Source organism: Alosa pseudoharengus, unplaced genomic scaffold, assembly GCF_046254945.1.
Source record: "Alosa pseudoharengus isolate Yale_2024_CS ecotype anadromous, Long Island Sound unplaced genomic scaffold, YU_APseudo_1.1 YU_APseudo_1.1_scf_8, whole genome shotgun sequence".
Classification (NCBI taxonomy): domain Eukaryota; kingdom Metazoa; phylum Chordata; class Actinopteri; order Clupeiformes; family Clupeidae; genus Alosa; species Alosa pseudoharengus.
Genome location: NW_027468870.1, coordinates 38,687,887 through 38,704,006, shown reverse-complemented (window position 1 = coordinate 38,704,006; position 16,120 = coordinate 38,687,887). Strand labels below are relative to the sequence as shown.

The 16,120-nt window shown below is 44.3% G+C and overlaps 2 protein-coding genes across 3 annotated transcripts in view; both read right to left on the bottom strand.

Annotated features, from left to right (window-relative positions):
- Nucleotides 1-326: 326 nt before the first annotated feature.
- On the bottom strand, nucleotides 327-6,660 carry rasl10b (RAS like family 10 member B). The gene is made up of 3 exons (XM_076274334.1): nucleotides 6,373-6,660; nucleotides 5,076-5,200; nucleotides 327-2,554 (listed from the first exon to the last, which is right to left on the bottom strand). The coding sequence occupies exons 1-3, from the start codon at nucleotides 6,658-6,660 to the stop codon at nucleotides 2,284-2,286; spliced, it is 684 nt and encodes a 227-aa protein (XP_076130449.1). The 3' UTR covers nucleotides 327-2,283.
- A 2,810-nt stretch (nucleotides 6,661-9,470) lies between these two features.
- Nucleotides 9,471-16,120, bottom strand: part of ap2b1 (adaptor related protein complex 2 subunit beta 1) — a 28,724-nt gene continuing 22,074 nt past the window's right edge. For both annotated transcript variants that reach the window (XM_076274330.1, XM_076274329.1), the window contains 2 exons: nucleotides 14,640-14,794; nucleotides 9,471-11,652 (listed from right to left, as the gene is read on the bottom strand). In XM_076274330.1, the coding sequence (XP_076130445.1) occupies nucleotides 11,578-11,652; nucleotides 14,640-14,794 (230 nt within the window). In that variant the 3' untranslated portion in view covers nucleotides 9,471-11,577. The remainder of the gene's footprint in view (nucleotides 11,653-14,639; nucleotides 14,795-16,120) is intronic.

Below are 16,120 nucleotides of genomic sequence, written 5' to 3'. Positions count from 1 at the left end.
CAGGCATTTCTCTTTGATGATCAAAGTCATCATTAAAATAATGATTACAGATATCGTGTGTAGTCCGGCTTGTGCTCGGTTTGGTTCCCCCTGGACTGAAACCTCTTCATGACTCCATCACTCAGACACTGTCTTCTCTGTTCTCCCAACTACTTCCAAGTCACCTTGTGCGCAAGTGTTTGGCACTTGCTGCTTGCAGATTTATAAATAACTTCTGGCATAAGTCAGGGACGCTATAAATAGCATTAGAGCAGCAGCTTGCCTCATCACGCCAGCTGTGCTTGCTCTGATCACTCCTCATTCCCACCCCCTGTCCATCCCCTCCTCTGTTAACACCCTCACATATACATACACACACCCCTCCTCTGTTAACACCCGCACATATAGTACATACACACCCCTTCTCTGTTAACATCCACCCGCACATATACATACACACACCCCTCCAGCTCCCGCATGCTGATCATCAATATATCTTCAAGCCGGCCACAACTCAGTAGATTTAAAGTCCACACATCTTAACCTTGAAATTAGGGGCATGATCTAGCTCTAATATGCATGCAAAATTAAATTAAGACATGACTGAAGGTTTTTGTCAGTACATTATACACACCTTGACTTCAAATCATTTGTACCCACATTTCAAAAATCAACTGTGAATCATTTCACATTTCAAGAATGCACTTTATTTATGGATTAGATGGTGTTGTTACCATTCTGTGGATTCTTCAGTTTTTGGATGAGTCTATTCAAATGAGAAGGTCACACTTCAAAATTTCAACATTACTCAAGGTCATTATAAAAACCATGTCAGCTTTACCCCAAGAATTGGACAAAGATTATAACATTGTGTCTTAACCACACAATCTTATTCTATGTTCTACACTAAAAACCATATGCCCTTATTGCAAAGTATAATGTGTGAGGTGGGTGCCTCCGTTAAGACAGACAGTACAAAATGAAAGATATTCCCTGCTATCACACTTTACATTTTGAGGCTGAGGTGTTGCCACACACTCATTTTCCTTGACACTGAGTGAACAACATGTACTTCCAGGGCAAGTCAAATCAATATATTTAAGTTGATCTCACAAGTCTCTGCTTTGTTTCATTAGCATGCTGTCAACACACGCATGCACAACACTGCAATGAACGCATCTGGTTTAACACCACACACCTCTCACTGAAAACACACACCACTATTTCCACTTAAGAGTGAGTGCCTTGTCATCTCAAGGGTCTTTTAATGCCTGACTCCCCAGTAAAACATTTCATAATGAACAGAGAAGATTAGAAACGGGCAACTGGAAACAATCTCAGTAGGCTATTTGGAGTTGAATGGGGGGTGTTCCACTAGCATTTCTCATTAAACAAGTAGTGCATTTTTAGCAACCATACAGCCCCAGCTGAAAGCAATACCAAAGACCTGAAAAGGGGCTGGGAAGCATTTACTCCTTCTCTCAAATTGAATTGGAAATATGGTTACAATATTCAAAAATAACATACCCATGGGCAGATTTGGTGCTAATGCATATTTTGATTATAAACTACAATGGGATCCAGATTTCACCTGGTGGTGAGTTGGTTGATATCACAATCCCTTAAAGCTATGGATATTGTGCATATGACTAACAAAAGGAAGCATTTCTTCATGTTGAAATCAGGATGAAATAAATTATTCTGGTCAATAATAGGTTGCAGTGTGTCCTCTGACGTTGGTGTTGTTGCTGTAGGAAGCAAGTTTCTCCGATACTTCTGCATACATTGAATAACCTTTGGTAATAAACCCCTTGTAACATGTTTCACAGAGATCGAATTACAGCATTTATCAGACAGACATCCTCTGCAAAAGCGGACACATGCAAAAGAAATGCCATAGAAATGGTTCACAGAGTTTGACCAGTCAGCAGAGGGAGAAAGTACTGTGCTCATTAGAGCTGGAAGATCTGTTTACTTGGACAAGTAATCAACAGAAGACAGCTCCTCAACCCTAGTCAGATGACTAATTCAGATGATTGCACTGCATTATCGTCGTTGTGGTGTGATGACTGTCATTATGTTTGAGGCTTGCGCCACATCACCAGTGGTCTATTTTTGTTTTCTTACCAAATACACAAAACAAAACAAAAACACATACAGGATGGACTTGGATAAGAAGCTTTAGATGTTTTCTTCTTGGCTTGGCAGACCGTTTTGCTGTGGTTAGTCTCCACTGCTCCCAAAAGATCGATCTCTAAGGGAGCAGGCGTGGGGGAACGGGGGGGATGTGGGAGGCAAGGCTGGTCACATGAGAGCACAGCGTTCCCTCCGGAGCGCCCGCTGGAAGCGAATGGTGGCGTGGATGTGTTTGCAGCGGGCACAGCCGACGCTGCGCAGAGCCTCGCCGAACAGGAGCAGCACGTGCCAGTTGAATTTGGCCGAGCACTCCACGTAGCCGCACTTCCAGGTCTTGCGCACCAGATCTGAAACGTTGTGGCGGGGAATGCACCGGCCGCGCTGCAGGTCCCGCTTGTTCCCCACGATCAGAATGGGCACTTCGGCGGTGCCAAGCACCCTGTGCAGAAACACACACAGACACACACACACAAACATGTGAAACCACATCAAACGTCTTGCTTTTTATTCCCTATGCATTTGCCTATCTGAAATAAAACAACCCTCTGCACCCACTCAAACATATTCACCTCCTATACTCTCTCTTATACAGCGGGAACACAAGCACGCTCATTCTGCATTGTTATCCATGTATTGTGTGACTGGAATATTAACTCCTAGACGTTGCGTTACCATTGCCTGTCTTGGGTCAACAGTTCTCCCTTAACATTTTGTCAGGGAAAAGAACTACTCCTGCTTTTCGGTAGTCTGAGTGAGGATAGACTAACAAGTCAGTAATTAGTCAAGGCCCCAGTGGTGCTCTCCCCCCTCATTGCACAACTGCTTTAGTCCAACAGCTGGTTAAATGTAGCCTAGGCTATAATGATATTGCTATTTAATTACACAAATGGTGACATAAAGGTGACATCACCGAGTTAGGTTAAACAATAGCCTAAGTGATTGACTGCTGGCTTGGCTCCTGCATTTTAAAACAATGACACGGCAATCAGAATGTCGTTTAGGCTCTAGACGTTTCCGCGTGAAGCGAGCCTCTGTCAGTTTGGGTGCAGAGTCGGGGTCTTGGGTAGTGGAGCATGTGACAGGAGTCGCAGGGGCGTTCACCGCCCATCCATCACTGCCTGCCTCAGGTCCGCATCCCACTGACCCCGCTTGCAGTAGCACCCAGACTGCCACCTGGGAAGCTATATCCCACCCAGCCATGAAATAATACAGGCTTCTGTGCCTACAAGCACAAGAGGTTTTCTGGAAAACACAATATAGTAATTTGTTGGCAGGCACTGTCCCCATCACACGAGTCCAAGTTATCTGTGCTTCATCAGAAAATGCAGCTAATTGCCCATGATGGGCTTTTCCACACTGGAAACGGAATTGTGCACTCGTGAATCGATGGCGAGTTAGGTGGACAGAACCATATTGGCCAGCAGATCGATAAAACATGAGCATCTGTCACCAAAACCGCTGCCTGCTCTTACACTGAGGCAGCCGGGCCTTGACGCAATCACAGGCTGACAGCTGACGCCATCGCTCACGATCAATCTCGGTGCCGCTGACAAGTACATCTCTCACACACACACACACACACACACTCTCTCTCTCTCTCTCTAGCCAAATCAAGCTTCCGTGCCCGTCCCACTCGGCCTGACCAGCCACCCAGAAGAGCTCAAGCACGCCAATTTGCAATCAGACTCAAAGGTCTGTCTACGCTGGCAGCTGATGACGCCTCTTGTCCCCCTGAGGCATCACTGTTGCAAATGGTCTCAAGTTCTTGTGGCACCAAATTGGGCTTTGTGCTATTCAGACATATTCTGGTTCAACCCATTTGCAGCTCTCATTTTGGTTCAGCATAATTTTACAAAAGGACCCAAAGGAAAGTGGTCATTCATGGTCACATCTGAAAAATGTCACTGAGTTGATAATATGAAACAGTGTAATACTCACACAAGTCTCTTCTCTGTTATTATAGGCTAGAGTATTTGTTTTTCAACAGATCACAACAAAGTGTCCCCAAACATTTATGTCAATAGAAATGCATAAAAAATACCTTAGATAAAAAATATCTTAGATTGCATTGCAAAAAAAAAGGTTCCATACACTGATGACCCTGATATACACTGAAATACAACAGCCAATTGTAAATATATAAATATAAAACATATTAAATATCATTAACAGATGAATGCAACGGTCCTATCTAATTCCCACTATTGTATGTCATGTTGGTCACAGGCAAATAAGGCTGTCTCAAAGTCCACTAGATCACGTCACAAACAAGCTCTTAGTCCCGGACAGGAAATTACATCAGTATCAGCATTGTGATATAGGCTACTTGTTAAAATAATAACATGTTAGGCTTTGAAATGTTTTGAAGTGTTTTCTCACTTGAGATATCACAAGCATGACTTGCTTCTTGCATTATAGAATTCCGCACACATGCACATAACATTTTGACATGTATGCTATTTTGAATTTATCACTGTGTGTGTGTGTGTGTGTGTGTGTGTGTGTGTGTGTGTGTGTGTGTGTGTGTGTGAGAGTGTGTGTGTGTGTGTTTGTGTGTGATGTCATATTTCAATTGCATCTTATTGTTATCCATCTGTCCTGTGACAGCAGGTGGAAATTAACCAGCTAAATCTTCATTTTTGGCCCGGGTAAGAAATAAACTTAACAAACTGAACTTAACTTAAACTAAAAAAAAACATGACCGTCAGTCAGTCAGTGTTCTGATGATATGCTGTTGCTGGTTTGAATTCCAATGATAAATATCTCCTACATAATGATATCAGGAGCAGGTCTTTTTAAAAAATCAATTGGGTAGACAGGCAGGTGGTGTGTGTGAGAGAGAAAGAGACAAAGAGAGAGAGAGAAAGACATAAAGAGAGAGAGAGAGAGAGAGAGAGAAAGAGAGATGATGATGGAGTGTTTTTGGTGAGGGGAGTGTCTTTGGTATTCTGGGCTTGTACCTGGTCTCTAAGATTTGTTGGCGCATAGTCTTGACGTACTCGAAGCTGTCAAAGCAGCAGATGTCATAAACCAGGATGTAGACGTGAGCACTGCGAATGCCTCGACAGCAGGAGTCGGTCCACTCCTACAGAAAACACCACAGCAGAGATACATTTAACACTAGAAATAAGCAAGTAGTTATTCACACATCAAAACAAAAGTGTTTGTAAAAGCTGTACATGACCAGGAAATTCTTATTTTTGATTCCAATAGAACATCAATCAACTTTTGACAGTCTACAGGAATCAAGATACAACAATTCCTAACTCTGTACATAGTTGAACAATATATATATATATATATATATATATAAATCATCTTTGCACCATTCACAGCAGATTATTATGGAATATGAATCAACAGTAGTACACAACACAACCCAAACATCAAAGCCAAGTGTAACTGCCCATCTGCTCTGATTTAAGAGACGGTCCTTACTCCTTACTTTCTCCCCAGTGACCATGGCGTTGAGCAAGCAGCCTATTTTTACCACTCTCATCAACAGATCTATTTGTAAGTTTACTGGGTGCAGACAGATAGAGGGCACTACAACGCTCATATGCTCTCCAGAGCAGAACACCTCCCTAAGCCAAGCTGGGCTAATAGGCCAGCTGAAATCTGGGCTCATATAAAATAGACGAAATACAGAAAAAAGAAGCCTCAGTGGGGAGCCATTCATTTCTTTTAAAGGGCAATTCAACCCAATTAAATCTCATATCTACCCAGAACAGACATGGGGAAATTCAGCAGATGCAGAAAATGAGACCTCACCATGGCATCATTTGGGTGATATCTGGACAGACCTGTAAGCCTGCACTCGGGTCAGCATGGTCACTGAGATTGTATCTGGGGCTGATAAATTACAGCACAAGTGTGTGACAGACTCTCCTCGGGTGCTAGAGTTCATGTGAATTCACCTGATGTGTGTGTGTGAGAGAGAAAAGAGGCAGAGTATGTGTGTATGAGAGAGAGAGAGTAAGTGTGTGTGTGTGTGTGTGAGAGAGAGAGAGAGAGAGAGAGAGAGAGTGTATGTGTGAGAAAGAGAAAGTGTGCATCTGATTGTGTGTGTGTGTGTGAGAAAGAGACACTGCGTGTGTGTGTGTGAGAGAGAGAGAGAGAGAGGGAGGGAGAGTATGTGTGTGAGAGAGAGAGAGTGTGTGTGTGTGTGTGTGAGAGAGAGAAAGAGAAAGTGTGCGTCTGAGTGTGTGTGTGTGTGTGTGTGTGTGTAAAACGGCACCATTAGGTGTGGGGCCGTACCTGCAGAGTGCTTCCAGGAAAGCTGGTGATGGCCGGGTAGTCTGTGATCTGCAGGTCGTGGACATGCCCGTTGAGCACCGCCGCTGACAGGTGCACCTTGCGGCTGTGCCCTGGCACCGGCGTCTCACTGTAGTCATCGCGGAGGAAGCGCTGCACGATGGCCGTCTTGCCCACCCCCTGTGCGCCCAACACGGCGATCCGGAACGGAGGGTGCATCTCTCCACTTCCACCTCTCCCTCGGTTGCCTGTCCCACCCTCCCTGTTCTCGCAAACTGCTGGCCAGTGCATTTAGCAGGGCACCTAGGTACCGCATAGTCTTGCCGGGGGCAGAAAAAGTTGAGCTCTGGACGGCGTAGTCCCATTTACAGGACAGCAGCCCTGGGGACACTGGCAGAGTAGAGGAGGAGAGAGGTCAGATGCAGGCTACTGCCAGTGCACAATAATTACTATTCAACACAAGCATTTCCTTCAGGCTAAAGACAAATGAAAGGGTCTTATCAATCATATTACTCATATAACTACAAAGCCACTTGAGTGATCAGTCTGATTTGAGTTAGGCTACTATAACTGTATAACTGTATAGGTAGCTATGCGTACTTCTCATATACTTACTAAATCTCATATCAGTCCCATTCCATGGACAACTGTGAAACAATTCACCTATTTGGCAAGAATAACAGAATTCTCACTGGACATTAGCACAAAGCCAAAAAAAATTGCATTATGACCACTTTGATCTATGTGATAAGATGACGTGTAACGTGTCACTTTATACTTACTTAGCTAAAGATCTTTGAGATAGGCAAACATTTTAAATAGGGTGAATAAACTGAAGTAGAGCAAGGATATTCTTAGCCTGTGCCAGATCTATACTTTCCCCCGTATAGTAGGCTGCTACGCTTTACAATCTGATTTAGTTTATGCCACTCAGCTCTGGGTAGCATGTCTATGTAAAGGAGTAAAATCAGCCACGCTTTCCCACACATCTAAGGATACATGGGAACCGGGTCTCACTGCGTGACCAACTGTACACAAATATGAACAACTAACTATCTATACAATCTTCAAAGGTGCTGGTATTTAGGGTGGAACATATAAAATGTCTCACCTCATAAGGTATCAGAGACAAAGGCGTAATACTTAACAAATGCATGTCACTGTGTTGATCCAACACCACCATAAGCATAGTAAATGATTAATAACATGAAAACAAGACGCTTTGGACATCAGTGCAGGCGCATTCTCCATGCTCTTACCTTACGCGCAGGTAGAACGTTCGATTCGATGAGATATGCGGGAAGCTGACCATCGCGAATACACCTGAGCCCTTGACGTGACAGAAAAGCTGAGTTTCACGAGTTTTCGGTTATCTAGTTCCTCTCGAGTAGACTACGTGATACCCAGGTGGCTGCAGCGGAGTGTCCTGAAGGAACATCCTCCTCTCCAACGCGAGAAACCCCTCAGCCATCACACGGTCAAAGCGCCCGTTGGATAAGCCGAGCGAAAATCAATGCATTCGTGCAATGCCGCTCGCGCATCTTCTTCGTCACATTTGCTGCAACCTTGACCAAGAGGTCAATCGTGCGTTTAGGTTCTGTATTTACCAAACATTTTCACACCTTTGGAGTGAAAATGCATGCAGGAAATAGCCACACACAATTGCACAGCATGTTGAGAAACATGAACATAACTACAAACACAATCATTTAACTGCTGCTTCTGAAATAAAATGTTAAGATATGCTGTTTTATTTAAATCACTTGGAATAACCCTCTGATATGTGAGGTCTTATTAATTAGCCTGTGCTATACCTTTGCTTGTTTTTACTGATTGTTTGCGTTGTTTAGCCTACGCAGTGCAGTGTCAAAATAATTCAAACACATTGTCAAGCTAATGAAGATCAATATGCTTTTATTCTCCACATGGGCAAATGTGTAGCCTAAACATAACAAAGCAGACTGTTGTTTCCACATGAACTTGCTTATTTGCAATTTAGTAGGCAAGTTGGCAGAATAGGCAATTGACACAGCGCTCCCGACTCCTACAGGATATTGCATGTAGCTAATGTATGACTGTATGCTTTCTTCTCAAGCGTACAAACTCAAGTGCCCTAAACATGTAGAGAACGCACCCGCCAATGGACAGTACCGTGCTTGTCTCTTAGCAACCATATCTTTTCCCTCTGTTGCTTAGTAACCACGTGCTTCATACCTGTTCACTTCACGTCACAGGCATTCCATTACCAGATGTAACCAGGTGCAATAAACTGATATTTACTGATCTGTAATAGAGACAGGGCTAACATCTAACCAAAGGTCATAAAACTAGTCTAACATTAGGATTGGCTTCCTTCATTATGCTCAACTGCCACCACACAACCTTCTAATATGACACTGACACTGGAGACAATGGGAACATTCAGTGCAAATGCCCATTCTATCCCTGTCTCCACCAGAATATCAGCTTTCTGTTTGTCTTCTAATTAAATGAATTACAGTTTTATTTTACCTTGGTAAACGTGCTGATACTCATTTACATATGGTAGGAGCAGTGGCAGGTAATCTGCTTTGTGAGTGTGACAAACATGGATATTTGGAATGAACTGCTTGTGATATCACATGCAAATATTTAAGATCTTGTGTATAAATGAATTTTTGTATTTGTAGGTTTTTTATAGTATATAGAATACAATAAATATTATTGTGGCATCCTTCCTCACCATAAATAACAAGGTCATCCAATTAAATAATTCGTCATGATGACTAATCAATAGATTAGGTAATGTAAAGATGGACACCTCCCATTATCATAAATAACTGCCAGTCCTACTTCTTTTCTTCTAAATAAATAAAGAGACATTATGTCTACTGAGACAAAGCTTTTGTTGTGTGTGTGTTTGTTTTGAAAAGGGCTCAGTCTTTAACAGTCTTGCATTGTACTCTCAAGGTGCCACTCTGTATTCTCCAGGGGCTTCAAGCTGAAAGCTTCCAAATCACTTTGACCACCTGCTATAAATGTAGATAATCTGGTCCTTATCAATGCATTTTACTGCACACGACAAGACTGTTTCCATTAAAGGACAGAAACCTCACAGAGTGTACAGAGAGGACAGTTTTTATTGAAAAACAAACAAAACAAAACATGATAAAACATTGGCAACAAAGAGTGACCGTAATGAATAAGGAATGCAGGAATGCTTGTGAGAGCATCAAATCTCTAATGACGAGAGGCTTTCTTCCCCATGTACTCGTCTCGTCCCAGCGTATCTCAGAGCATGGGCCTCCGGAGAGTGGAGTGTAGCTGACCAATAAACAATGGTCACATTAACACCATAATCACCAACAATAAAGCCGGGGAGAGTGTGTGGGAGGACTGTAGTGGTGGTGATCAGTTGCATGGAATCATCCCATCAAACAGACGGTTAGGTCTGATTTATTTCAACTTTTAAAAAGCGCGTCACACTTACAGTCTCTAATAAGAACTAGACAGCATGAAGAGGGTATGCGAGCGAGGATTACAGTTTGCTCTCTCTCTCTCAAGCTGTACGCATAAATGATGGGCAAAAAGACAGGCTTGAAAGGGATGGGATCCAATATGACAGAGAGAGAGACGGAGAGAGAGAGAGAGAGAGTAAAAGAGAGAGACAGACAGAGAGAGAGAGAGAGAGAGTGAAAGAGAGAGAGACAGAGACTGCTTACATGCAGCTTCACAGGCACGTCAGCATGTATGGCAACTAGAACAGTGAAGTATTATCACAAACATTATTGGTACCTTTCACACCTTACCCAACACAGTTATAGTGTGTGACTTGCTAATTAGCTGTTTAATCTTGACATGTACTTCTGTGAGCTTTTTCTTTTTTATATATATATATCAAATAAAATGTTTTCCAAATGACCTCCAGGTCTCAAGGAAAGCAGAACTGAGATATTAAGCCGTCTCATAAGCTTGGAGATAAATGGTAATGTATTCACCTTCAGAGAGCTTGGAGTGCTGCAGAGATTCAAATCTACAATCTACAGTACCTGACATTACAGCCAGAGCCAGAGGCCAGGGACCGTGGCAGAGCACTGGCCTCATGACTGCCACAAGCACACGTTTGCAGGCTTGACAAGACAATCTCATAACACACCATCTTAAGACTCGGAGTAAACACAAAATAGAATACACAAAAGCACACATCAGTGCTTGGCATTGTTTTAAGACAACCACACTATTTTATATTCTCTGAGGCAACTGCCATCATTGTTCTTTTCTTTTTTTTTTTTTTCAAATCTACAATTGCGTATGGAAAAATATCGCATTGGTAAATGGGGATGAAGCACTACACATATGCATACACCATAATATTTAATACAATTAGTATTTTAGTGGAAGTTGTGGGAGTTATGGGCTTCGCCATGCACGACGCAGCTTGTTGCACGCAACAGGCATGTCAGTGCTGCGGCACAGCGATCGCCCCACGGGGGACCACATTAAGACACCATCAAAACCAGCTAATGGCAGCAAACACACCACATTAGCACAAGGGGGGTGGGCTGGGGTGGGGTGGGGTGGTGGGGGGTGAGAGCACCAGACAAACAGTGCGCACCCTGGCTAATGAATCAAGCAGAGATACTGGAATAGCTACCGTACTATAGTGGTTGGTGCTGTGGCTTATGAGGAGGAAACCAGAGCTGGAGTATATACCCTTGAGTGATTTGGCCTACATAGACTTTCTTCTGCTTATTTTCTCTCCTGGGTCCCCCTCTGTCTGCCTGTTTCTTGGCTCAGGTTAAGTTATCTTTGACCTATGCTCTGCACACTGTCCCATCGCGTCGAAGAAAATAATAATAATTTAAAAAAAAACACACTTCTTTCTTTTTCACTGGAATGGTCAAGTATGGCGAGTCGATTCAGTGCCGGAGTAGAACAACATAAAGTAAATATGTTTTTGCGTAATGATTAAAATGGCTCAGGGTGGGGGAAGGATGTGAGGGTATGCAATGCTTCTTTTTCATGTGTGTGTGTGAGAGAGTGTGTGGAGAGGAAGAGGATTCACTAGCTACTGACCATGCTTCACTGACCCAACAATGGAATGCACGGCCTGGATGGAGGCGCTGAATGTCTTTGCTTGGGAAATGCTAACATAAAACACAACGCAGAGAGAGAGGACTTGACAGCTGCGCTCTGATCCACTGTAAGGATGTGCAGAGGTGGACAGCCTTAGTTCTTCAGGATAGAGTCGTACATCTGGTACACGTACTGGGAGACTTCCGGAGCCCGACACTTCAAGGAGAGCTGAGAGAGAGAGAGAGAGAGAGAGAGAGAGAGAGAGAGAGAAAGGGAGAGAAAGGGAGACAAAGGCAGAGAAAGAAATATATGACACTTTAGTTCTCAATTCAATTTCAAAAGTGACACGGGCAAAGGAGATTGCCTTCCTTCATAAAAAGAGATGGTATCTTTTTTCCACTCTGAAAACAATTTTTTAAGAGCTGACACTATCCAAGCCGACACTATCCGGTCACTCATTCAGAACCACCAGGGGCCTTGTGTTGGTCCTCTTCAGGAAATAACCTGTGTGCTGCCATCAGGCCTCTTCTTTACTCTACACACCTCTGTCCATCAATTATTAGCCAGTGGTCAGCACACACTCTTCAGATCTTAGGAATGTCATTAACTGGCTTTAAAAAAACCTTTTCATCTCATGCATTCCCTGCTGACATTTTGAGACTATATTCTGCTTCGGTAAACAAAATATTTATGAAACGAGGCAAAGAAAAACAAAGTGTTCAGTCTGTGGCAAAACTAGCATGAAATATTTATTATTATTAAGTATTCAGTTCAAATAAATGAGCAACGTGTCTGAAATCCCAGTGCAATATTGGAGAGGAAATGCGAGGTTTTTTTCCCCCTCTACAACAATCCCTGGCAACTGCACAGCTGGATTGGCTACTTCTCAGGTCATCCGCTAATGCCATTGACCATTACTTGAGCACAAACAGGGAGAGGTGAATTCCCATTAAAAATCAATTAAAAGCGAATCTAATGGCACAGTCAGGTGAGCAGTAGAAAAGGAGCGCCCAGGGGCACGCATGGTAATCAAGAGCGGGCACGGTGACGGGAGCAGATGCCCATGGAGTCACCTGGAGGAGGCCAGACTAATCAGGAGATTAATAGATTTAGTCAGTGCCAGTGGCACCCTCACACCTCACCCACACACACACTCACACACACTAACTCACTCACTCACTCACCTCCACACACACACACTCACTCACCCACACACACACACATACACGCACACACACACACGCCCGCCCTTCTCACATCGCATTGCCATTTCCAGCCGTTGGCCCTTTGGCCGACAGCTGTCCCGGCAGGAGGAGGTGTGGCATGTTTGGTGCCGCTACCTGTGCCGCACGCTCATCTTTTGACAGGAAACTATGCGGCACGGGTGGTCAAGTGGCGGCCGGCTAATGGAAAGAGCCGTTTCCTCAAAAGTCGACTAGACAGAGAGAGAACGCCAGATGGAGATAGGAGGACAGATACGCTAGAGTGATTGTGATAGAGATAGAGAGATGGATGGATGGATGGAGAAAGAGGGGTACAGGTAGCTAGATAGAGTAGAGAGAGAGGGAGAGAGAGAGAGAATAAGGGAGAGAGAGAGAGAGAGAGAGAGAGAGAGAGAGAGAGAGAGAGAGAAAGAAAGAGAGTAGACTCATCTCCGAGGGCCCCTCTGCCCCAGTGCATAATAATGACTTTGTGGTGATTCACTGACATAATTACACCAGCGCTGTCCTTGGCTTGAGGGTGACTGGGGGAAGGGGGTGGGGCTTTAAAGGCTGGGGAGGGGAGGAGAGAGGGAAAGGGATGAAAAGCGACGCAAAACGAAGGTCAGCTCGCCGCATAGCTGCGGAGGAGCTTGCGGAGGTCGGCAGGACGGAGCTGACCACAGATGTGGCTGACCGGCGATGAGCGGATGCCATGGAGAGTCCAGAGGCAGCCCAGAGACACAGTGCTCCGGAGCCTCTTCAGCTCTCCTGCCTCAGCGGCTCATTCTGATCAATCTCCGTCCGGTCGGGAGAGAGAGAGAGAGAGACAGAGCCAGACACATGAAAGAGCAGCCTGGCAAGTCTATGTTTGATCTTTTCAAATCAAGACAGTGATGGGCGGTGTCGTGTGCTCAAAAGGGTTTGATCCTTAGTTAGTTGCAAGACAGAAATAGGTTGTGCCCTCAAAAAGGTCTTTTTTCACGTTTTCACACACACCGCAAACAGAGGTCTTGTATGACACAAGGCCTGAAGCTAACATGGCTTTCCAAGAAACACAAAGAAGCATGGTGGTGGTTTCAGTCGTCAGGCAGACCTAAATGTGTTCCAGCTGAGTTACCGCAGCCACACAACTGCAGTGTTCCATTCAAGGAGCGTAAATATAGTTTTCAAAGACTGGTCTAATATTTTCAAAAGGGTGCACCAGCTGTTAGTCTTACATAATTTGGGCATTGAAAGCGTCACAATGAGTGCAACCTTGACAACCACACTCCCAATACAACTCAACTCTTCAATGGAGAAGAGCTTTGAAACAGCAAGAGTGGGCAGCTTTTGTAATTAATGAAAGAAAGAACCAGAACTACAAAAATCTCCAGAACCGTTTAATTCCTTCTTCTGTTAAGAAGCTGCCTTCAGGATTTCCAAAACAGTGAATCTGAAAGGCTGGGTGAGAGTTAGGTTTAGGGTAAATCTTAAATTCCATTCAGTTCAGCCGAACTCAAATGACTGATATTCAATGGTGCATCAACAGAGAGAGGGAGGGAGGGAGAGGGAGAGATAGAGATAGAGATAGATAGAGAGAGAGAGAGAGAGAGAGAGAGAGAGAGAGAGAGAGAGAGAGAGAGAGAGAGACTGTATTCCAAACAAGAGAGCTCTTAAATGTGGCTCTTTATTCATTTGTTAACTGCTTCATTCGCTAGGCCTCTGTAGGCCATATTCTAAAATAGAACACAAACAAATTTTCATCCTCTTCTACCAATAAATCCTTGCCAGGCTTTGGTTTGTATTCAATTGCAATTGCTAAAATCCTTTTGTTATTGATTGGAAAGGGCCGCCAGAGTCTATAGCCATTTGTTTTCATCAGACAGTAGTACTTTTACTTTTGGCTTTTTAATATAATTGCTTGCACATTTTCATACTGCCACAGATTTGCATTCTCTGAGTGAATCTGGCCGATATAAAAGACACCGTCCTGTCTGCTGCACGCGGATAAGAGGAGTTGCCGTGGCGACTCACCGTGTAGTTGGGGTTGCCAGGTTGGATGCGGAGCTCCGCCAGGATCCAGATCCCGTTGGTGAGCTTGAGGGACTGGTAGAGCATGTCTTGGCCCTCCACGTTCCGCTTGGCAATGGTGTAGATGTTATTGTTCTGCAGTTTCCCTGAAACAGTATCTGAGAGGAGGGCATGACAGGAGGGTAGAAAATCACATCTTCAGACCACATTTTCTGGAATGCTAAATTGTGTGGTGTAGATTTCAAATAAAAGTGATAATATGTAAGCCTTTGACAATAGATTTCACACCACCAATGTCATTAAGGGGCAGTTTAAAAACGTAATCATGCTAGAACTCTAAACACATAAATCACCATGATGGTGTAAAATGGCAGATTTTCAACAGATGAGCTACGGTAACTCTCAAGGGACACTGAGGAAATATTTGTGGCTTCTCGGTGGTAACTATGGGCTGGCATGTCTACGTGGTCACTGCCTGCCTATCTAATGCACCACAAAACTAGTCAAATCTACAACTCTACACTCTGACCAAACAGCTCCTTTCCTGAGGTGAGAGAGTGGCTGTCCCAGTCCTTTGCGGCAACATGTTGCTGTGACATCGGAACACAATCCTCACAGAGAAATGGGGGACAGAGGAAGCAACGGGGCTGGATGCATGTGAAAAGCAAGACAAAAAAAACACACAAACATGGAGAGAACCAAACAAGCAAAAGAATCAGACAAACAGCACAGCCACACAAGACAACAGGAAATGGAGGGGTGGAGCGCAGAGATTGCGGAAACCCACGGCGACAGCGGTCATCACCCCCTCCCCTCCCCCCATGACTGGACGAGTGAACGGGCTTTGGCGGGTGCTTCGCTCTGGAGCACTCGTGACGACGGACTCCTTATCTCGTCGCGATGCAGACCACTCGCTCAATAAGCGGCCAGCCCCAGGCACTGCGCATATAGCACAATCTGGGGCGTACAAGAGCACCACCAGATCGCGCTTACAACACTCTTCCTGCCAGGCAGACAGTCAGGAGTGTGGGTGGAAAGGAGTATGACTACAAATAATTCTTGAAAGCGAGAAAAAAAATAGATATAAAAGAGACTTAAAGTTTCAGCAAACACTTTACAGCAAAAAGGACCTGACTGCACTTCCAGTGGGCCAGTCTGAATCCTCTGGGTCTCTTATCTCTTCTTCCTGCATACATATCGATTGTTTCCTTGTTCAAAATGGACCAGACTGGACATAGAAGTATTAGCTCCCACTCTCCCATGTCTGCATGCTGGAAGAGTGCACGGAGCACAGCCAGCGCTCCGCAGCAGAAGCAATGACTCATTATCTCTATGAAATGACTGGGAGGGTTTGTTTGTTTGGATCTCCTGAGAGACACTCGGGAGAAGAAAGCTATAACAAAAAGTGTCTGCAGGAGCCAGTCACTGTCAAATCAACTGTACACAAACTCCCCCACCCTCTCCAAGAACAAAGATCATAGCAA

Coding starts and splice junctions, on each gene's coding strand:
- rasl10b (XM_076274334.1), bottom strand. CDS start 6,660: ATGCACTGGCCAGCAGTTTGCGAGAACAGGGAGGGTGGGACAGGCAAC. Junction 5,201..6,372: donor TTCCTGGAAGCACTCTGCAG/GTACGGCCCCAC, acceptor TGTTTTCTGTAG/GAGTGGACCGACTCCTGCTG. Junction 2,555..5,075: donor CAACAAATCTTAGAGACCAG/GTACAAGCCCAG, acceptor GTTTCTGCACAG/GGTGCTTGGCACCGCCGAAG.